Source organism: Felis catus, chromosome C1, assembly GCF_018350175.1.
Source record: "Felis catus isolate Fca126 chromosome C1, F.catus_Fca126_mat1.0, whole genome shotgun sequence".
Classification (NCBI taxonomy): Eukaryota; Metazoa; Chordata; class Mammalia; order Carnivora; family Felidae; genus Felis; species Felis catus.
In genome coordinates this window covers 65,317,020-65,341,436 of record NC_058375.1, presented here as the reverse complement: position 1 = coordinate 65,341,436, position 24,417 = coordinate 65,317,020, and the positions used below count along the sequence as shown (strand labels likewise).

The following is a 24,417-nucleotide window of genomic DNA, read 5'->3' as shown; positions in this document are numbered from 1 at the left end:
ACCCAGGCACCCCTTCCCTAAGGAGTTTTAGTTGTTCAGGGAACCAAAGTTATAAAGGAATTATTTATTAATTAGTGGAATAGTAAGTGTGATTAGCTAAATTCTCTGGCATTTTCAACATTTTTTTTTTAAGATTTTATTTTTAGTAACTTCTACACCCAATATGGGGCTCAAACACACAACCCGGAGATTAAAAGTCACATACTCTACTGACTGAGCTGGTGAGGTTCCATTTGCAACTAAAGCATGTGATGATTTCCAGCAATTCTATTCTTAGATATATACCCAAGAAAATTGAAAAGTTATGTACACAAAAACTTGTATAAAAATGTTCATAGCAGCATTATTAACAGCCAAAAAATGGAAATAACCTAAATGCCCATCAGCTAATAAATGGATAAATAAAATGTGGTATCTCCATAGAACAGAACATTATTTGGCCATAAAAAAGGAATCATCAGAAGTACTGATACATGATGTAACATGGATGTACCTTGAATACGTCATGCTAAGTGAAAGAAGCTACGTGAAAAAAAGCCACATATTCTTTGATCCCATTTATACTAGATGTCCAGAATAGAATACACATCTCTAATCCATAGAGACAGAAAGTAGATTTGTGTTCGCCAGACACTGAAGAATAGGAAGTGAGTGCTAATGGATATGGAATTTCTTTTTCAGGTGATGAAAAGTTCTGGACTCAGTGGTTATGTAACCACTTAACTATATACTTTTAAAAAGGTAAGCTTATGGCATGTCAATTATAGTGCAGTAAGGCTGTAAAAAGCATGTGTTAATTACAACCTATTTATTGGCTTTCTAAAAGACTCTTAGTCTGCTAAAGAGTGATAGGATCCAGTATAGCTTGTACATATATCAATCATCCTGAAAACTACTTTTGAACCAAAAACTTTGTTTCAAGACATCACTCTTACTCTAGTTAAAAGAAAAAGAAAACAATTTTTTAAACATAAATATATTTAAAAAATTAAAACACCTAAGAAATGCAATCTATGTATATGAAAAAGTAAAATATTTATATGCATAACAAGTAGTAGCAACATCATTCATAAGCAGCAGTTAGTGTTTATTTTCCCCATATTTTGGTTTAACACCATAGTGGTACTTTATTCTTTTTAGGGAAATTGCATAAGGTACATATAGCATATTATCAGTAAGTTATAGAAGACTGTATAATTGGAAAATTAATTCCAAGTAACAATATTTCCTCTAAAAACACATTTATTATTAAACAAATTATTTTAAACTAGTGGACAATAAAATGTGCCTATAATTTATTAAGTCCAAGATATATAGTCAACTTGCATAAAATTACATATGGCATTTTAAAAACAGCCTATTTCTAAAATATCAGTAATTCAGGCAATTGGGATTTCCACAGGAGATAAATTGCCATTAATTTCCTTTTTATGATGAAAATGTCTGCCTTAAGAACATTACAACTATGTTATTAAGAAATGCTACAGCATACTTTAAAAATCAAAATGGTGAAACATATGCATTAGTATATTCTTTTACGGGTACCAGCCCTATAACAGCATTTCAGATGGAGATTTAAATCTAGTCAACCACATTTCCAAATGACTTGGGCTTTAATTTTCTAGAAATACATATCACATGTGTAGTTTAGTTAAGAATTTAAATTTCCATTATAAATGAGAACCTATCATACTGATAATGTAAAGATAAAAGAAATAAAGTACTTTAGGATAGGCTAGTACTTTATTAGAAATATATCCACTAACTCCACAAAAACAAATTTTACATGAAGCAAAATACTAAAAATTTCTGATTTGGGAGAAATGAAATAAAATACAGTGAATAGGTTTTCTCTTCATCTCTAACTGTAAAAATCCCTTTTGCCTATTTATTTGACCCGTCTCTATTCATGCAATTTAATGAATCCTCAAAATAATTTACACATCTTTATACAGAATTCACATCTACATCAGTAAACTGCCAGTCCTTTTATATTTTCAGTGCCTTATCAAAATATGGGTAACAAAGTTTTTCATTCTATGAGGCAGGAAGATGTTTCCTAAGTACTTCTTTGGATGATGAGGATATAGTATCTGGGAAGGACACCTCAAATTCTATTAGAAGGTCACCACGCTGGTCAGGATTTTTTGGAAATGGCAGCCCATATCCAATAATTCTTCTCCTCATTCCAGGTTTCACAATATCATTTATTGACATAGGTATGGTTCTTCCATCCATTGTTGGCACATTAATTGAGCAGCCACACAATGCCTAAAATAGACCAAATAAAATGAACAAACTCCAAAACTTAAAAAACTCAACAAAAATATAACCAAGTATGAAGAATGAAACCACTAAGGTAAAACATTAACCTCTAAAAGAATATCAATAATTGTAAGACTTTTTCCCTGTTAACAAATCTCTTTAGGACATGCATGATCAGACATATTATAAAAGAAGGAAAGGAGAAGGGGAAGGAAGGAAAAGGAAAGAGAAGTAAAGGATGTCTTCCACTATGCCCTGAAATGAAATGGAATGTTTGAGGCTGCCATTACAACATTCAAAATGCAGGGATGGAAATGGACAAGAAAAGAGGGAGAAATTTAGGGAAAGAATAGGATAAGAGTAAGTACCTACTTCTCTGGAAGGAAAAATATTAGGATAAGAAATACATTTATTGGTTTAGTCAACAAATGTTTACTGAGTGCGTACTATATGCCACACATTCCTGCTAGACGCTGAGCTAAGGGACCATGAACAGGGACCCCACCTCAGGGAATGCACAAGAAGGATTGCACTCAGAAGCAAACCAGTAATAACAATACAGTATATATAACATTGGCACAGAGGTGCAGAAGTCTTTTGTGAGGCAAAGGGCACCCATCATACCCCCTTATCTTCTGACAGTACAGAATGAGCTAAGCTTTGGACCGTTAGCAAGTATTGAAGCAGAGCGAGGAACAACAGTGTTCCATAGACTAGAGCTCAGACAATGACATAGATGTATATAAGATAATAATAGAGCAAATTTAGGGAAATGTATATACATTTATGGGTAGAAACAGAGGGAGACAAAATCCCAAGCAGGCTCCACGCTGTTAGCTTAAACTCACAAACCATTAGATCATGACCTAAGCTGAAATGATGTCAGACGCTTAACAGACTGAGACACCCAGGCACCCCTAAAATGACCTTTCATTTTAAGCTAAAAAGTTTGGACTTTATGGTAGATGCTATGTGGAATTATTTAAGAATTTTAAGCAGGGAAGTGACATGGCCATATATGCAGGATTATAATGCAATTTGAAAAACAGTATCTAAAAACAGAACAAATAAGAACTTATAAAGCAGTACCTTTAACAATTATTTTAAATTAGTATCTTTTTGTTATATAAGTATGACTCCAAATTAACAATTTTGGGGAAAACCTTATACATGGACTAAGGTGATAAAATTCCAATGTATATCTCATAAACCATATCTATAAAAACTGAGTAGAGTTAACCCAATATTAGGTTTCATAGTACGTAACCCAGTTAGCACTTAAAGTTGGCATTTAAATTGCTAGTACAGGTAACTAAACTTAGAAAATATAATCCTAGCCATGAGAGAGGCATTATAGGCGTGCCTGGGTGGCTGTCGGTTGAGCATCTGACTTTGGCTCAGGGCATGATCTCATGGTTTGTGGGTTTGAGCCCTGCACTGGGCTCTCTGCTGTCAGCACAGAGCCCACTTCAGATCTTCTGTTCCCCTCTCTCTCTGCCCCTCCCCCACTCACACGCACACGCACGCACTCTCTCTCTCTCTCTCTCCCTCTCTCAAATAAACAAACATTAAAAAAAAAAAAAGAGGTATTATAGTACTACCTCTGGGGTTCTTATGAGAATTTAAATAACATACTAAACATTTAATAAATATTAGCTATTGTTTAGATAAATTCCCTAAGATCAGATGCATAATTCTGTCTGGTTTCAGAATCCCTGGTGCTACTAACTTACCTCTCGTAAAGTAATTTTAGCAGTGTAAATTATATTTGATCCATCCCTTTTGAATTTTGGGTGATCTTTATCTTTAATGATAAAAACAATGTCTGCTGGAATACTAGTTGGCGTTTCATCTCCTTCCCTTGGAAAAGTAATTTTGGTGCCTTCTTTCCACCCTTTCTTAATCTCGATGGTGAGAATTTTGTCCTCAGATCTATAACTCCTTCCATCAGGATTTAACCTTTTTCGAGAAATCTTCATCCGTTTGGTACAACCACTATATATTTCTTCAAGTGATACTCTAAGTTCATGAATAACTGGAGGATCTTGTTTAATGCGGGAGGGTCCCACAGAATTCCTGTCTCTCGGATATCCATTCATGCTGAATCCAAAGGCAGTAAAAGGATCTCCATCTACTTCCATTTCATCAGAATCTCTACCACCAGGCATCCGTCTTCCAAAGAAAATTTCAAAGGGATTGGAACCTCCAAAGAATGCTGCAAATGTGGCATGAGGGTCACCGTGAAAGGTGTACCGGAAGGTACCTCCTTGTCCATCAGTACCTCCTGCTCCTCCTTTCAACCCTAAATGAACAAATAAACGTGATTAGAAAAAAGCTTGCAACTCTCGAAAGTTAAACTTTCAAAGTTGTATCCCTAATAAGATTTTGGCCACCTTAGGTTATAATTTATTAAGATTGGCCAGAAATGCCATTGTAACTAAATACAGAACAGTTACCTAACTTTTGATCATTTCATCCTAAGTTAAATGTTTAGCTTTCAAATTCTTCCTCCACATCCCCATCTTTAGTGATAATTTATTCCTGAATCTTTGTTCTATACATAAATAAGAAAATAAAGTCAGGAACCTCAGAGAGGTTATTAAACCACTGGTTTGATAACCTGACGTATGTAAGTTTTCAAAAGACGACAATTGAAAGGTCTTTGGTAATAGATGCAAAATGCATAACTTAAATCTTTAAGTATCATTATAGAGCATAATCAATAATATAAAATACCATATTCATACTAACTAGCTTCATTTTAGATCATCTTTTACTTTAAGAATTAAAATAGACTCTGTGGCAGAAAGGGGAAAAAATTTTATTAGGACACATTATGAAAAATGTTTCTTTAAACTGTTACCCTACTCTAGCTAACAAAATTGTTTAGGCATATTGTGTGACAGCATTAATTTCAACACTATGTAGAAAGAAGACTAACATCAAGAGTCTTGGATTGGTTATTTCTGTCTGTTGTGCACATCTTGCTTCAGACTCTGAGATAGTGAATTTTGACCCTGTTCTTTAAGATTCAACTAAGTAATATGTAGTTCACAAACACTTATACTTTTGAGGCTGCCATTTTCTGCTATATACTAAAGACAGTTTCTGTTAAAGACCCATCAAACATTAGTATAGTGGTCTTTTAAAGGATCAATACTGACAAGGATTTATATCATTATAGTAGTAGCAAAGTTTCTGAATGAGCCTTACGGGCATTCCTGACCAAGGAAACAAGGAGGAATAGAATCTAAAAATTTTAAACTGTGATAAATTCAAGAGATTAAGAGATTCCAGTATCTTCAAACAGTGAGTACTTTGAGGGCAGGAAATACATTCTATTCATTTTTGCATTGCTCACATATACAGGGCTGAAAACGATGGCGCTCATGTTTATTGACTAGAGAATAAACTAATTCTTAAAGTGTGTTTAAACTTTGAAAGGGATCTTGAATGTCAGGATAGAGAAGAGGCAAAAGCTATATAAAGTATAATCACACATACACATACATGAGAGATTTAATAATAAAAAATTATACTGGAACCACTAGGCATGCTTTCAAAGAGATTTAGTTTTGCATGTTTTATTCTATTTGGCTTCTTCCATTAAAAAGTTTACATATAGTATGGAAGTATTGAATCACTGTATTGTACACCCAAATCTAATATAACAGTGTATGTTAACTGGAATAAAAATTAAAATTTCAAAACAAACATATATATATATATATATATATATATATATATTCTTTTTCATCCAACAGTTTCAACTGATGTTTAAATTTTTACCTTCATCCATGAATAAAAATCTGGAGAGACTAAGAAAAATTTAATAATCTGAAAAACTGTTAAAATATGTATTGAATGATACATCCAAATAGCAGTTAGGATGTTCCTTTCAGAAAGAGAATGACAAGTATAAGCAGGACAAGGAGTTTTAACATGCAGCTCACACAAAACTTCTTTTTATAATTTTTAGTGGTACAGTTTTAACTCCAAATGTTAAAAAAAGATAGTGACAGAGTTTTATAAATGACAAGTTATGTATATAGCTCAAGGTCATGACCAATGTGACTGAACCAATGCTTAAATTACTTCAATCATTTCATCTTTTATCTCACAAATATAATAGAGTATAATAGTTTAAGAACGAGTTGAGTACATTAGCTTGCCCAATCTAACTCTCTACAAGACAAAATCTAAATACTTTGGACTCATAATAAATTCATGAAAAGAAAGAACAACATTTTAAGTTATTACACTATGGGTTTGGCTTTTCCTTAAAACCTCATCTCTTCTCTGCCAAAAATGGTAACTCAGGATTACAGAGGCCCTGAGAAGATTCACACAGTCTGAAGTGACATTTATCAAAGCTGACAATGGAGCTTTGAGGTTTTCCTTGACACCAAACAGTCAAGTACATACATCGCTCAGATTAAGTACAAGGCTACTACAATGACTGAGAAAATCATACCAATATTCATAACAATATAACATGAATTATTATGTAAGTATCACTTGATTGCCTAGCACCTGAATTATAACAGGCATGTTATCAACTATACAGTCAACTCTTTATTACATACATTTTGAGTGCTCATGGAAAATTTTAATATTCAACTGGATTCCCTCTGTTCTCCAAAATATTTTCTAGACACCATCATCACTTTTCATGATAAGGAATATACTCTGGAATCAACATTTGCCCATGCTGTGTAGCAAGACTGCTATTATTTAAAAACAAACCAACCAATTTGCAATCCAAAAACAAATATGTGTTTGGTATACTCTCCATAACAATAATTTCCACTAGTTAGTTGAAAGTTTGTCAAAAGAAGCAGCACTGGAGAAGAATTAGGATTTCAAAGAAAAAAATTACAGGACTTTAACAATTCTTACTTTAAGGAGATTTGATATGTAAAAATCTAGATTCATAGCAAGACTTACAAAGTTACTAGAATGAGATCCTTTAAGTAGTCTTGACTCAAAAATTCAACTTATTTTTAAAAATACATAGCAAATAAAGAGATTCAGTTGATTACATAAAGAAGGAACAAGTGAGTATAAAGATTAATATACTAAACACAAGTTTGATCATTATAAATACTACCTTTCAGTAGTTAAAGAAAGTGACTCAATAAACTACATACCAAAAAAAGGCATAAAGGAAAAGAAATCTAGGATCTAGGGTTACAGATCTAGGATGCTGTAAGGAGGCATTACTGAAAGTCTTTTTTTTTTTTTTTTAAAGCATTTTAATACAAACTTCTGTTGAAATCCATTGAACCACAAACCTAAAACCTTCTAGAAGATACAGGTTCAAAATCCAATTTTAAATTTCTGTAGTTGTGGGTGTTTTTTGTTTTTAAAATGATTCAACTATGGAGAACATTTCTCTATTTTTAAAAATAGCTTTATTTATTACATACTATAAAATTAACCCATTGCAAATATATAAATCAGTGATTTTAGTAAAGTTGTAGAGTTGTGCAGCCATCATCACAATCCAGGTATAGATTATTTCCATCAACCTAACCAGTTCTCTACTTTCTATTTGTAGCTGATCCCTGCTCCCACTTCTAGCACTAGGCGACCCATTGATACACTTACTTTCTCTATAAATGTGCCTCTTCCATGCATTTCAATAAATGGAATCATAGCATATGTAGCCTCTGACATCTGACTTCTTTTATCTAGCATAGTTTTTGAGGTTCATCCATGTTATAGCATGTTTCATTAAATCAATCTTTTTAATGCTAAGTAGTATACCAGTGTGTCTGTGTGTATGTACACACATACATATATATCACATTTTGTTTATCCATCCAGTTAATGATAGTACTTTTAAATTGTTCCCAGTTTGGGGCCATTACAACTAATGCTGCTATGAACATTCATGTACATATCTTTTTTGTGGACCTATGTTTTCATTTCTCTTTTACAGATTCCTACGAGCAGAACTGCTGGGTCATATGGTAAATTTAAAACATCTTTAGTTTTGTCCAAAAATTTTAAAACCCAGCATTTAAAACTGTGGATATTAGAGATTTTCAAAACATGAATAAACTGGATCACTGGTTCTCTTAGTCTCTAAATATATAAATTTAGCATGTTCAACTCATATACTTCTCAGTTCATGGTTCCTGTTCCCACTGTCCTAGGCCTTGACAGCGAGTGTAATAACTGGGGGAAACAAGTATATCATATAAATTACTAACAGTTCCAGAGTCCTAACATTCAGTGTTTTGTTACTACTGGAGAAACACATAGAGCTATGGAACCAGGCCTGCAGATACAAACTGACCAATGAAAGGCAAAGAGAAAAAATGTTTTCCCACATTTAAACAGTATACCTACAAGAGATTTTTTCAAAGAATAAATGAGCTATTCTGAATAAAGAGCAAATAAATATAATGCTTTTCTGTAAAGGAAGAATACTTTTGAAAAAATAATCAAATAACTTTCGTTTAACTGTATTTTCAAATAACTCCTAACTAGAGAATGATATTTCTGGATATATTTCAATGCTTTAAAAAATTTATTCTCCCCTCTCTATTACCTTTATTGTTTATGGCAATTATCTGAATCAAGAACAAAAAAAGATTCAGGGTACAGAGATGATACTGCTTTTGTTCTTTAAAAATTCACTCACTGTGATGATGAGCAGTAAAAATCAAACTAGAGAAATACTACTGAAGAGAAACACTATTAAGAGGTAATATTAAGCCAAGAAAAATGTCTCATTGGATGACTTGAAAATTCTGGAGATAAATATCCTTAGTATACACTGAATTCTATGGCTTCGTCATAAACAAACTTGAGCCATCAGGGAGATGTGGGTTAAGCAGTGGATATCTGCTTTTTCTTGGGAATGTATAGTGTTGCTTCATGTTTGTGAATTCCTTTACAAAATCACAAATAACTTCTTCAGAAAGAGTATAAGTATCTCACAATCCTGCTTAGCTTTTGAGATGAACCAAATCGTATTTTGATTAATATGGCCATAAGGAATAAGCAGAATTGAACTGGCCATTATTTGCCTTTTTCAATATTTATCTTGTAAGAGCCTGACACTGCAGGTCCTCATCACCAACAATAGAAACTGCAATTTAAGGCAACTCAGATCAAAAAGAAAAACAAAACAAAACAAAAAGAAAAAAGTTTCTACACAATCACGCTGCTTATATAAATTTTTTTTTTTTTAATGAGTTAGTGCTTCACTGTATTTTAGGGTATATTTCTAATTAGGAAAATTTCACGTTAAATGCAATAAAGGAGACAAAGAAATAACAAAAAAGTTTTCATAACTACAATGATTTAAAAGAGAACATTTTGGGAGGAAAAAAAATAATGAAATAACTTGGTCCTGATTTGAAATGTTAAAAATCCCAGAACCTATAGGAATTAAAGTGTTTTTGTTGTTGCTGTTAATTAGCAATTTAAAATAGTCTTCATAGCTACATTTATATGGAGATGATGGACAAATTTAATTTAAAATCCAGAATGATAAAAGGATAATCTTAAATAACCCCTGTTTACTGTATTCAACTAGTTTCTGATCTCACAGTGCAAGAAACAAAAGTATGGCAGGGAGAGGAAAGGGAAGTTGTCACGCTTTCCTCAATACCTAGATAGTAAAATTTCAAAAGAAATAATGTTACCTAAAAGTAAATCAATAATTGTTCTAACTAGGTGGCCATTTTAGGTCAAAAATTGTATTTCTGAGATCTCAGTTTCTTGGCACACACTTACTGTTTACAATTAAGCTAAAAACTTGTTCTGGTATTTTATGACATCAGGAAAATTCTTTCCTCTCCAGGCGGAATGCCAAAAACAACTACAGCTGAATGCCTGGGCCTTCTGCTTCTCAGGGAGACGATTCTGTCTTGTTCCATCTAAACTAAATTGCTATCAGAAAGGCAAAAAACTTCTCTCGTTTTTGCAAATAAAATATAAACTACCCAGAATGTGAACTGCCAATGTTAAAATTTTAAATGACTGAAGGATCTTTATTGGTTCTGGCAGAAAATTCATTAGAAAACAAAACAGGTTGCATAAGACTTTGACACAATTCATTAATGGGCAAGGGAATTTAAGGTTTCTTTTCAAATATACAATGTTAACATAAATCTACTGGTAGAATATATATATTACAAAATGCCAAAAAAAGGGCAAGCAAATACATTTCATTCACAGCTATGTAATAATATTTACTCATATGATCAAAGATGAAATCTTGCTTTTATCTATTTGTCTTTCTACTTTGATGCCTGATAATTTAATTATGACCAGAAAGCTGAAAGCGGGGGAGAAAGAGAGACAGAGCTGGAGAGATTTAAAGATATACACAGAATACTTACCTTCCTCCCCAAACTGATCATATATTTCTCTCTTTTTAGGATCACTCAATACTTCATAAGCTTCTGCGACCTCTTTAAATTTTTCCTCTGCTTGAGGAGATTTGTTCTTGTCCGGATGAAATTTGAGTGCTTGTTTTCGGTAAGCTTTTTTAATATCTTCATCTGAAGCTCCTTTTTCAATTCCCAAAATGTAATAATAGTCTTTCCCCATTTCGAATGCCTTGAAATGAACTTAGATTTCCCTTTGTGAAAGAAAACAGCGTCCCCAGTCTTAGCAATACAACGATTCCAAGAAAAATAAACCAAGCTGGGTATTTTAAAAGTTAAAGCAAATCAGCAATTCAGCTTCGCTGTCTTAAGGCAGCAAGCAAGCAGCGTCTCTATTTAATTCCTTCCCCAAAGGCTTACTTACAGATAAATATACACTACACAGGAGACAGCCTCCTTCTAGATCCTCCCATTTTCACTACGTGTCTCTGTACTTTCTAGAACAGCAAATGCTACAGGACGTCACTTCCCCAGCTGCCTCTAGTCAAAGTACAGAGCTAGGTTTTCTCCTCCTCCACGATTAACTATTCATTTTCCTTCTGGCTCTACCATTTTTATTTCCTTTTTAAGAAGCTAAGTGGATTAAGAACCCAATATTTCAGCACAGAATATAACTACGTATTTATTTACTCTATTGTAGGAGAAAATAAACAAAATAATTATAGCCAATAGGCATCCTATGTTAAAATAAATTAAAGGCATTATACAAATTTAAAGGTACCCTTGAACTGATTTTAGGTATTTTAATTTCAATTTCAAGTTATCCAAATTTAAGATACACAATGCTAAAATATGGTTTGTTTAAATTAACATTTTCAGATAATTTGTGTCATTTTCAGAATTCCTGGGGTCTATCAATCAGAAATGCCAGGAGGTCAACATACCAATTTCACATTGTAAAAGGATATCATAAACATCAAAAGCAGTCAAGGACTTAAAATTATCTTAGTTAGTGGTTTTAACTAGTTTTCTGTAATATACAAGAGTTAATAGTTCTGGCAAACTAAGTATTTGTGAAAGCTTCTTACCTGATTTTAGCTACTTTAGCAAAAACAGAATGAGATCCCACTCCCCCCACCTCTGTCTCCGCCCAACTCTTAGGGTCACTATTTAAAGAATTTTTGTGCTGCAGGAAAGATAGAAGAAATGTATCAGGTTACAGACAGTAAATACTCATGTTTCTTATAAGACCTTAACTGGATCATCTTGAAATCTGGATACGCTATTTACAGGGCAGCGATATGAGAAATATTTTTGCTTTTAAAAACACATTTCCCTAATTATAATTATCAATACTCATTGCTGAAGGTTTTGGAAAACAGAAAGAAAAAAGAATAAAATAAAAACCTCCCTATCATACCACTTTAAGTAATTCCTGCTAAGTATATTTCCTTGTAGTCATTTTTTCCTATAAATATTTATATTATATTTATATTTATGATACTTATAGTTTTGTATTTGTTTTTTTGTTAACAAAGTTTATGTCATATCATTTACATCCCCTTTTGATATCTGCTTTTTTGTATATATTTTGTATATTTATGAGAAATGTTTTCAGTCTATATTACTCATCTTTTATCTCCTATTGTTTTGTCATCTTTTCAAAGATGTTCCCATTTCTAATATAATGGAAAGATGGATTAATAAGAAAATGTCAAAAGAATTGCACACAGCCCTATAGATACCTTAAATCTGTAAACTTGGAAGAAAACAAAGAACATTTAAAGGAAAAGTAAATGTACATATATGTTTAAAGTATAGTGAAAAGGTAACAATCACATGTTAACCTTTAAAGATATGGGAACACCTACTCTATATGCCAAGCAGTTTTACATTAATGATTCAGCAATTCTTTCAGAACATTCATCTTTTTACTTTGACAGCTAAGATTTCCTGTTTTTCAAAACTCTCTCCTTTAAAAATACTTTGGTATTAGAAATGAATAGCATCTTTCTAGCTTATTTACAGATTACAAAGATTTGTCAGCCATTCAAGCAAATTTTTTAGTTCCATCAAGGAATACTCAATGTCAAAAGGTTAACATTCAAATCCAAAAACCTTAGGGGAAAATGCTAATATCCAAAGTCAACTTAAAACTCCTACTTAAAAAAAATTGCAAGCTGAAGTCCTGTAGAAGTACAGCATTTACAGTAGGAGTAAAAATATAATAAAAATCACCTTTTCTAGAATTAATTTCCAAAAGAATTCCTTTAAAATACACATTACCAAAGGAACACTGACATTACTATCTGGGAAAAGCCTGAATTGTTCTGGTAGGTAATGCTGGGAGGAAAGAAAAAATAGATTCTTATCTGATTTAATCATTTTCAGATAGCTAGAAATGTTACCAGGACTTGGCATATTAAATGACTTTAGAACCCGAGACTAGATCTTTCACATTTTGGAGAAATGCATTACCTATTAACAAATGGAAACAAATCTGACTTTCTACATGTAGAGAAGGATGATAAAGGATTTTTATATTTCTTCAAATATCATACACACAAAAAAGAACCATAGTGGTAAACCTGAAAAGCAAGAATTCATCTCAACTGTGAAATTTCAAGTTATTAAATAAGCAGTTATAATTTGAAGATTTTAAATAATAAAACAATCTAGCTAGGTTTTGGTAAAATGAGTACTGTAAATAATTCTTTCAAACATTTGGGAACAATGCCAACAGACACATGAAAAGATGTTTGGCATCACTAATCATCAGGGAAATGCAAATCAAAACCACAGTGAGATATTACCTCACACCAGTCAGAATGGATAGTATCAAAAAGACAAAAAATAACAAATGTTGGTGAGGATGTGAAGAAAAGAGAACCCTCATGCACTGTTAGTGGAAACGTACATTGGAGCAACCATTGTAGAAAAGACTGTGGAGCTTCCTCAAAAATTTAAAAATAGAAATACCACAGGATCCAGTAATTCCACTACTGGGTATTTTACCCCAAGGAAACAGAAACACTAATTCAAAAAGATATATGCACCCACACATTCACAACAGCATTATTTACAATAGCCGAGACATGAAAGCAACCTAAGTGTCCATTCATGGATGAATGGATAAAGATATTATATACGGGAATGAATAAGTCACAGGGATGAAAGGTATAGCATAGGGAATATAGTCAATGGTATTGTAATAGCATTGTATGGTGACAGATGGTAGCTACACTTGTGGTGAGCACAGCATAACCGATAAGAGTTGCTGAATCACTGTGTTATACACTTGAAACTAATGTAATATTGTGTGTTCAACTATACTGCAATAAAGAAGATAAATATGGCAGCATCAGTGGGCAGTTGAGGGGTCAAGGCCAACTCATACCCATAGCCAGGTGAGCCTGACTATTTCTCCGTTGCTTCAATGTCAAGTGAGCAGAAAAAAGCACCATGGAGCCTAGGAAATTAGGTAGGCCCAGAGGGGGGAAAAAAAAACAGCACACTCAGGCTACTGAGGAAAAACATCCCTTTTTTTTAAGAGCTAAAATCCACTACATTTTTTTTTAAAGAATGAGAAACACTCATAACAGGAAAGTTATTCCTGAAATGTATAACTCTATACTACTCTCCTAGGATTCTCTCTCAGAACCCTTGGAAGGAGCGTGGCCCTACCCACATCTTGGTTTAGCTGCCAAAAGTGTAAGAATAAATTTTTGTTGTTTTAAGATGTTTACCTTGTGACAATTTGTTTTAGCAGCCCTAGGAAACTAAAACAGCGAGAAATACAAAAAAGTATGTATGATGTAAATGGACAGTTCAAAATTGGTAACAATAAACACCCATTTATCCATTAAAAAAATAAATAATAGATATAATTTTAAAAATCATTTGGGAACAAGTATTAACAATTTTAAGGGGCACCTGGGTGGCTCAGTCGGTTAAGCTTCTGACTTTGGTTCAGGTCATGATCTCATGGTTCAAGAGTCTGAGCCCCACGTCGGGCTCTGTGCTGACAGCTCAGACCCTGGAGCCTGCTTCGGCTTCTGTGTCTCCTCTGTCTCTGCCATCCCTCCCCCCTTCATGCTCGCTCTCTCTCTCTCTCTCTCTCTCTCTCCCTCCCTCCCTCTCAAAAATAAATAAACATTAAAAAAATAAAAAAAAAAATTTTAAATCCCTATAAATACCATAACCTGGAAATTTGTCCTTAAAAATAGTTCACAGAAAAAAAACTATGAACATACCAATAAACTCATAGCACTAGATGTAATAGGGTAATAGATTAATATAGTCATTAAACTGCATAGTATTTTAGAGAAATTTTACTCGTTACATTTACTTTTTTCAGACTGAGCTATCTCCTCTACCACTTAGGAGTTAAAAATCCATTACACAATCACTTTACATTAAAATTTTTTCATCTAAGTTTTATTTCATCTGTGAGATTAGGGTGTTTGTATGATTTTTTTAATCAGGGTGGGTGACCAATTGTCATCCCTGTAAATAATGATCATGACAAAAATAGAGTATGTAAGGGAAAAAGTAGGGGCAGCCTTTAGGGATAATGGAGCTGAGATGTGAACAAGGTTCTTTTACTATTTTTTATATTTATTTATTTATTTATTAACGTTTATTCATTTTAGAGACAGAGAGAGACAGAGCATGAATGGGGGAAGGTCAGAGAGAGAGGGAGACACAGAATCTGAAACAGGCTCCAGGCTCTGAGCTGTCAGCACAGAGCCTGATGCGGGGCTCGAACTCACGGACCGCGAGATCACGACCTGAGCCGAAGTTGGTCACCCAACCGACTGAGCCACCCAGGCGCCCCACTATTTTTTAAAGTAAAAATAAAAACAGGGGCACCTGGGTGGCTCAGTAGGTTGAGCATCCGACTTCGGCTCAGGTCATGATCTCACAGCTCGTGAGTTTGAGCCCCGCATCGGGCTCTGTGCTGACAGCTCAGCTCAGAGACTAGAGCCTGCTTCAGATTCTGTGTCTCCCTCTCTCTCTGTCCCTAACCCACTCGCATTCTGTCTCTGTCTCCCTCAAAAATAAAGAAACATTAAAAAAATAATAATAATAAAAACACAGCCAAAAGACTACATAATAGTCTATTTGAAATACTGTTTAAAAATCACACAGATCCTTGCTTATTTGATTTTATACATATATATGTGTATGGCAGAAAGTTGGGTAACAAGAACCAGAGTTAATAAAACATACACTTTTTTCCCTTAAATTTCTTTAAGGCTACTATATTTTTAATAAAGATATAAAATTAGTATATGTATTTTAAAATTTTTACTAATCAAACATTAATGTGATTATTCCATGAAAACACAATTCTCTTCCATTTATTAAAAGAAAATTACAGGGGCACCTGGCTGGCTCATTTGATAAAACTTGTAACTCTTGATCTTGGGATCATGACTTCAAGCCCCATATTGGGTATAGAGCTTACTTTAAAAATAAACAAGTAAGTAAATTAATTAATTAATTAATATTACAAAGATTCTTCTCCTTAATGTTTATAGTTTACAAGATTAAGTTCTCATGCTGGAATAGGGGTGGTTCATCTCTTTTTTTTTAATTTTTTTTTTCAACGTTTATTTATTTTTGGGACAGAGAGAGACAGAGCATGAACGGGGGAGGGGCAGAGGGAGAGGGAGACACAGAATCGGAAACAGGCTCCAGGCTCTGAGCCATCAGCCCAGAGCCTGACGCGGGGCTCGAACTCCCGACTGCGAGATCGTGACCTGGCTGAAGTCGGACGCTTAACCGACTGCGCCACCCAGGCGCCCCGGGGTGGTTCATCTCTAACTGAAGTAAAGCTATAATGTATTTTAAGAGATTTTAATTTTTTCAACCAAGTCAGAAAACTTAAGTGTATTTACTATTTTATTTATCAAAGTTTTTTTTTTTTTTTTTTTTTTAAACATGGTTTAATGGTTTTGGACCCAATAATTTATTTGGAGGAAGTGTGCCACTCTATTTTAGGGAGACATGGTCCAGAATTCAGTAAAAATTCTAATGACATTATACATATTTTTTCAATAACTTTAACAAAGATTCCTTATTTGGGATATTATGCTTTCATAGTAACTATAGATAAATTATTTTTACAGAAATTATTTTTGATTGTATAATCAGTTTCAAATATTAAATATGTTTAGATATCAGAACTAAAGATAGCACTTGAATCACACACTAAAAATCCTAAAAGTACCTAACTAGTCATTCAACTGATGCCATCTTCACCTTCTACTTTGGCTTTATTAATATACAATAAAAAAGTTTTTTTCTCCAATTCACAAATCATTTCCCAGTTTATAATACATTAGTACAAAGAAAGACAGCATGCCTTCTAGAGTCTCAGAAGAAATTATTATTAAAATTCAGATCATCACTTAAATACTTGAAGGCAAACGACTTCTAATATTTTACCAATGCTCCTGTTGAAAACTTTTTCTGTCAATATTTCATTCATAAATGGGTAGGTACATTTAGTTCAGAAATTTCTCAAGTGATTAATTTTAGTAAGTTGTGACTTCCATTCCCTAATACTTCTTATCCAAGAATAAACAGACTGAGGCTCTTTTACACTTGTCCTCACAGTACTTTAGATAGTTAAATAGTGGTGGGGCACCTGGTTGGCTCAGTGGGTTTCTGATTTTGGCTCAGGTCGTGATCTCAGGGTCATGAGATAGAGCCCCATGTCAGACTCTGTGCTGACAGTGCAGCGCCTGCTTGGGATTCTCTCTCTACCCCTTCCCTGCTCACTCTCTCTCTTCTCTCTCTCGAAATAAATAAGCATTTTTTTTTTTTAAAAAAAGAGAGTTGAATAGTGGTTATAAAATTTGCTAGGGTGGCGCCAGGGAATATTGATTGTGTAGTGGTTAAAAGCACAGATTTTAGAGACAGACTGCCAGGGTTAGAGTCCTGACAACATGACTCCAGCTGTGGAGCCTTGGACTTAACTTTACTATGCCTCAGTTTCCTTATCTGTCAAATGGGATTAACATTACTATCTACTTCATAGGGCTGTTGTGAGGATTAAATGAGATAAATGTGTGATGCACTTAAATGTGACTGGCACATAATGAGGACTATGGAAGTATTGAGTACTATTGTGATAACAATGATCTCATCATATCAACTAGAAGGACTTTTTCCTGCAAAATAATTACTACACCATAGGGATAATAAAATGTCTTTATTTACAAGTGTATGCATCCACACACACAACAGCTGTCCAACTAAGAATAAATGGCTCTTTCCAAATGCTCCAGTTAATACTTGTTACTTATTCATCTTGACTCCATTAAAATTTACAATCATTAAACCTTCACATAGGTAGCATTCATCGTATTTCAAATACATACACTTGTATTTCAAATGCAAATTTCAAATACCTTGACTGTATTTCAAACATAGTAATCCAGACTGGTATTGGTGAAAGAACAGGCAAATAGACCAATAGAACAGAATAGAGAGTCCAGAAATAGAGATGTATAAATATAGTCAACTGATCTTTGACAAAAGAGCAAAGGCAATACAATGGAGAAAAAAAATAGTCTTTTCAACCAATAGTGCTGGAACAACTGGACATCCACTTGCAAAGGAATGAATCTAGACACAGACCTTAAACCTTTTACAAGAATTAACTCAAAATGGATCACAGACCTAAGTGTAAAAATGCAAAACTACACTAGAACATATGAACAAATCTAGATGACCTTGGGTTTGGCAATGATTTAAATAAAATACCAAAGGCACAGTTCATGAAAGAGAAAATTGTTAAGCTGGACTACATTAAAATTACAATTTTCTGCTGAGAAAGACATTGTCAAGCAAATGAGAAAACAAGCCACAGACTAGGAGAAAATATTTCAAAAGACATATCTGATAAAAGACTATTATCCAAAATATATAAAGAACTCTTAAATCTCAACAACAGGAAAACAAACAACCCAATTAAAAAAATGGGCCAAAGAGGGGCGCCCAGATGGCTCAGTTGGTTGAGCGTCTGACTCTTGATTTCAGCTCAGGTCATGTTCTCATGGTACATGAGTTTGAGCCCCGTCTCGGGCTCTGCACTGACAGCGTGGAGCCTGCTTGGGATTCTCTCTCGCGCTCTCTGCCCCTCCCTCCCTCTCTCTGTTTCTCTCTCAAAATACATAAATAAACATTTTTTTTTTTTTTTTAATGGGCCAGGGGTGCCTAGGTGGCTCAGTCAGTTAAGCATCTGGCTCTTGACCTTGGCTCAAGACATGATCTCAGAGTTAGTAAATATGAGCCCCCTATGGAGCTCTGCACTGTTAGCACTTAGGATTCTCTCTCTCCCTCTCTCTCTGCTCCTCCCTGGCGGCTTGTGTTCCCTCTCTGTCTCTCTCTCTCCTTCCCTCTCAAAATAAATAAACATTAAAAAAATTTTTTTGAAAGGGGGCATCTGGGTGGCTCAGTTGGTTAAACGTCCAACTTCGGTTTAGGTCATGATCTCACATTCATGGCTTTGAGCCCCAAGTCAGGCTCTGTGCTGACAGTTCAGAGCCTGGAGCCTGTTTCAGATTCTGTGTCTCCCTCTCTCTCTGCCCCTTCCCCACTCATGCTCTGTCTCTCAAAAATAAATAAACATTGAAAAAAATTTTCCATAAAAAAAATTTAAAAAAAGAAAAATGGGCCAAAAAACCTTAAAAGAAACCTCACTAAAGGAGACTAGCAGATGGCAAATAAGCATATGAAAAGATGCTCCATATCAAAAGTCATCAGTGAAGTGAAAATAAACAAACACATCACAACACACCTAGAAGAATGGCCAAAATTCAGAACACTGGCAACACCAAATGTTGGCAAAGATATAGAGTAATAGGAATTCTCATTCATTGTTGGTAGTACTGCAAAATAATAGTACACTCTAGAAGATATTTTGACGGTTTCTTAAAAAACAAAATATACACTTATTCAATCCTGCAATCATGCTCCTTGGTATTTACTCAAAGAAACTCAAAACCTAGATCTACCCAAAAACCTGCACATGGATGTCTATAGAAGCCTTATCTGTAATTGCCCAAACTTGGAAGCAGCCAAGATGTCTTCCAGTGGGTGAATGTGATAAACTGGTCATTCAGACAATGGAATATTGTTAAGCACTAAAAAGAAATGAGCTACCAAGCCATGAAAAGACACTGGAGGAACCGTCAGTGCATATTACTAAATGAAAGAAACCAGCCTGAAAAGGCTATATATGACATTCTGGAAAAGGCAAAACTATGGACACAGTAAAAAAATCAGTGATTGGCAGGAGTTAGTGGAAAGGGAAGAATAAATAGGTAGAGTACAGAGCATTTTTTAGGGCAGTGAAACTACTCTGTATGATACTGAAATGGTGGGCACATGTCATTTTACATTTGTCCAAAATCATAGAATATACAACACCAAAAGTGAGCCCTAATGTAAATTACAAACTCTGGGTAATAGTGATTTATCACTAGAAGTTCACCAGTTGTAAATAAATATTCCATCTAGTGGGAGATGTTGATAATGGGGGAGGGGGAATTGTGCATATGTGGAGGTTTATGGGAAATCTCTGTACCTTCCACTCAATTTTGCTGTGAACCTCAAACTGCTCTAAAAAAATAAAATCTACTTAAATATTTTTTTTAAAAATGGAAAAAAGTGCAATGTTTATATTCTTAAAAATGTTTGGTTTTTTTTTAAGTCATCTCTACACCCAGCATGGTGCTTGAACTCACAAACCAGAGATCAAGAGTCAAGCACGCTCTACTGACTAAGCCAGGCAGGTGCCCCTTAAAATATGTATCTTTGATTTTAGGGCCAGAAGATCTTTCCAGTTTTAGTTTCTGTCAATGCCTCATATACCTCAATCATACTAATTTGGAAGTTGCCAAATTGAATCTTCAATTTCTGTTAGTGGACTAGCATAAGGGGGGCTACAAATGTCTAAAGAATAAAGACCTAAGAATTTAAATGCTTTCTAACCTCAGCTCTGTCACTTAATTGAGTTATTTAGGCAAATCATTTAATTTCTCTGAATTCCTAAGTCACAAAGGTTATTGTGAGAATTAGATAATACACATTGGGAAGCACTAAAATGTATGTGATGACATATCCATATAAACTGTTTTCATTAGTTTAAACTATACAAACCATTTTGCTCCCACTTGGAGATCTTCCTTTATTCAGGAAGTTTTACTTGTTATAAAGTATGAAAATAACTAGAGTCACCTCCACAGGACTCAGGCATCCTCTAAGGTCATGCCCTTTACCATGTTCCCTTTTCAGACTTTTCTTTCTAAATTTTATTTCTTAGTGTCAAAAACAGTAACTGTTCTATGTCTTCCCTATAATAACATGTATACAATATAGTTTATCAAAACACTTCCATGTGCTTTCTCATCTATTTTCCATGTATGCATACACATCTGATATTAAAACTAGTGATAAGATTTCAAAGAGCTTTTCTCTAGCTAGCAATCAAATAGTTATGATATTTATTCTTAAAATTAGAGTAGACATTGTTCTAATATTAACATACACTTAAAGAGTACTGTGTCTGTTCTATTACTTGGTCTGCTTTTAGATATTTATCTAAATAATTTCATATAATCAAACTACTGACCATGTAGTAATTGGATACATATTTAACCTTTACATGTTATATTTTCCTAAAATGCCTTTAAACCTGAGAATTCTTGTTGAAATTATCATTTATTTCTTACAGCAAATTGCTTTATTGTAAATTTGGAACTCAGATGCTAAATTTTCATTTCTGTGAAAAGATTTCAGACTTTGAGCATAAGTTACAATCCCTAAAAATTTTATCATGGCTACAAATGCAAATTTATCTTTAGGGAAAAAAAGTAGAAAAATACTGAAGACATTCATTTCTTGCTCCATCTAGGCTATAAGACAGAATAATAAGCTTAAGGCAAATGTCTTTAAGACATTACACCCTATTTAAATTGTTCTAGAAATCCTACTTTTTTCTTGACTATAAAATGTCCTTCCTTAGGTAATTACAGTAATTTGGACTTGTATTTGGAATTAGGCAGTCAATAGCATTTGAGTGCACATTTTATAGTATTTGATGAATACTCTAAAACTTGTTTTAAAAGATGGATGTTATTATAGTGAACATTCTCCATAAATAAAGTATCTCATTCGCAAATATTTACTGAGTGCTTACTATGTGCTATAAACTAGATAGAGAACATCCTTGCTTTCATTCAATTCATATTCTAGTGAGAGAAGAAAACCAAGAAACAAGTTAATAAAGAAGTGATTTAATTTCAGATAGTTTGAAGTGCTTTAAAGAAAATTTTTCAATGTTACTAAGACAGGGATTGATGGAGAAACGTTACTTTAGCCAGGATGGTCAGGAAAGACTTCTGTTCAGCTACGTTTTAAGAATTATACCAAAAATTTGGCACTAAGGTAGGTACAGGAAAAGGATCAAGTCTCGTCATTATACTTTTGTTTTTAATGTTTGTTTTTGAGAGAGAGAGAGAGAGAGAGAACAAGTCAGGGAGGGGCAGAGAGAGAAAGGGGATCAGAGGATCCAAAGGGGGCTCTGTACTGACAGCACAGAGCCCTATATGGGGCTCGAACTCACAAACTGTGAGATCATGACCTGAGCCAAAGTCTGACCTCAACTGACTGAATGACCCAGGCATCCCTAGGTATACTTTTAAAAAGGTATAATGCTTTCAGAAAAGCAAATGGAATGGTAAAGAGCTCTTAATGACCTCTTTGATTCTATTATCAAGAGATGTATTCAGCTCTCTTCACCTTTTCCATTTATTCACTTTCCCCATGTATAATCTGTACATATCCCTTCAAACCTACAGCTAACAATCAAGTTTAATAGTTTAATACAAATAGAGTAAACAATTAGTAGCTTCAAATAAGTGTGTTATATAACTGTTATAGTACTTAAGGGACCATTAAGCCATGAGGAAAGATCATGAAACTTGGAATAAGAGCAGTGGTTCTAATATTCTTAGCTTCATTACTTAGTATCTATGTGAAGTTCTCGAAAAATGACTATTTCTCCGAGACTCAATTCCCTTATTCCATAAAATGGAAAACATCATCTATCTCATTAGATTAACATAAAGAGTAAGAAAATATGTGGAAGGGCTTTACAAAAGTAAAATACTATGCAAATGTTAATTATATACTCCTCTTGAGCTGGAATGGTGGGTATGGAAAATGTCTATAAAAGAAAACTATGAGCAGCGTCTTGAAAGATTGATAGAATTTAGAAAGAAAGAGGGGCACAGGGAAGGTTTTCTGTTTGGATCAAGAACACAAAGCCCAGACAAAAAGAGCATAAAATGTATGTGATACAGCAAAAAGACTGGTCAGGTTAAAGCATAGGATTTAGGAAGGCTCACTTTAGGAAGATGACCGAAGTTATGGTCAGATTGTTGAGAGTTTTGAATGTCATTTTTTTTTTTAACTTAATGATTGCTTTCATGTTCTTCAAAAAGTGACTAGGGCGCCTGGGTGGTTCAGTCAGTTAAGCATCTGCCTCTTGGGCTCAGGTCATAATCTCATGGTTTGTGAGATCTGGGCAAGCCCCGTATCAGGCTTTGCGCTGACAGCATGGAACCTGCTTGGGATTCTCACTCTCCCTCTCTCTCTGCCCTCCCCAGCTTGTGCTCTCTCTCAAAATAAATAAATAAACTTAAAAAAAAAAAAGTGCTAACTTATTAAGTCTTTGAAACAAAGTTTATTTTTTTAAACAATATGACCAATGTGGGGCTTGAATTCATGACCCCAAGATCAAGAATCGCACCCTACCAAATAAGCCATCCAACTGCCCTAAAACAAACTTAAAAAAAAAAAAAATTGATATTTGACATCTCTTAAGTGTCAATTTACTTTGAAGCTAATGAAATTACTTTCTTGGTTCTCTTAGCGTGCAGTGTTATTAACAAAGTTTCATTAATATTTGTAAGCTTCAAGAACACCAGTAAAAGATGTCAAACAAACCTAAAAAGGTAACAAGAGCTTTATCAATCATAATTCTTCCTGGACTACTTACTATCTGTACCGCCAGAATTTCCCAGCACTTTATCACTATAGTTATATTAGAATTCCCAATGATTTCAAGTTTTATACTGTGTCATTGCTTTATTTTATAATACTTTTCCTTCAGGAAGCTATAATAGAATACACACTATATTCTATAGAATATATAATAGAATACACACACTCTATTTTATTCTACATTTTATTGATTTAATGGTCTTTACAAAAGAAATGATTTACAACAAAATTTTGAAAATTTCAAAATACGGTGGTAGCTGGCTGGCTCAGTCCACAGAGCATATGACTCTCGATCTCAGGGTTGTGAGTTTAAGCACCACATTGGGTATAGAGATTACTCAAAAATAAAATCATTGGGGGGCACCTGGGTGGCTAAGTTGGTTGGGCATCTGACTCTGGCTCAGGTCATGATCTCACAGTTTGTGAGTTTGAGCCCCATGTCGAGCTCTGTGCTGACAGCTCAGAGCCTGAAAGCTGTTTCAGAATCTGTTATCTCCCCCTTTCTGCTTATCCCTTGCTCGTGCTCTGCCTCTCTCTCTCTCGAAAATAAATTAAAAAAAAAAATTGGAGGGCACCTGGTTGCCACATTGGTTAAGCATCCAACTTTGGCTCAAGTCATGATCTCATGGTTCGTGGGTTTGAGTCCCACATCGGGCTCTCTCCTTCAATGCGGAGCCTACTTCAGATCCTTTGTCCCTTTCTCTCTGTTGCCCCTCTCCAG

General features: G+C 34.2%; 1 protein-coding gene across 5 annotated transcripts in view; it reads right to left on the bottom strand.

Annotated features, from left to right (window-relative positions):
- Positions 1-1,066: 1,066 nt before the first annotated feature.
- DNAJB4 (DnaJ heat shock protein family (Hsp40) member B4) overlaps positions 1,067-24,417 on the bottom strand; it is a 49,277-nt gene continuing 25,926 nt past the window's right edge. For 2 of the 5 annotated variants that reach the window (XM_006934864.5, XM_019837284.3), the window contains exons 2-4: positions 10,626-10,867; positions 3,999-4,567; positions 1,067-2,271 (exon numbers count right to left, since the gene is read on the bottom strand). In XM_006934864.5, the coding sequence (XP_006934926.1) occupies positions 2,038-2,271; positions 3,999-4,567; positions 10,626-10,836 (1,014 nt within the window). In that variant the 5' untranslated portion in view covers positions 10,837-10,867 and the 3' untranslated portion in view covers positions 1,067-2,037. Of the gene's footprint in view, positions 2,272-3,998; positions 4,568-10,625; positions 11,032-11,701; positions 11,724-24,417 lie in introns of those variants that run through there. The other 3 variants (XM_019837283.2, XM_011284910.3, XM_019837286.2) reach the window with 3 other exon arrangements.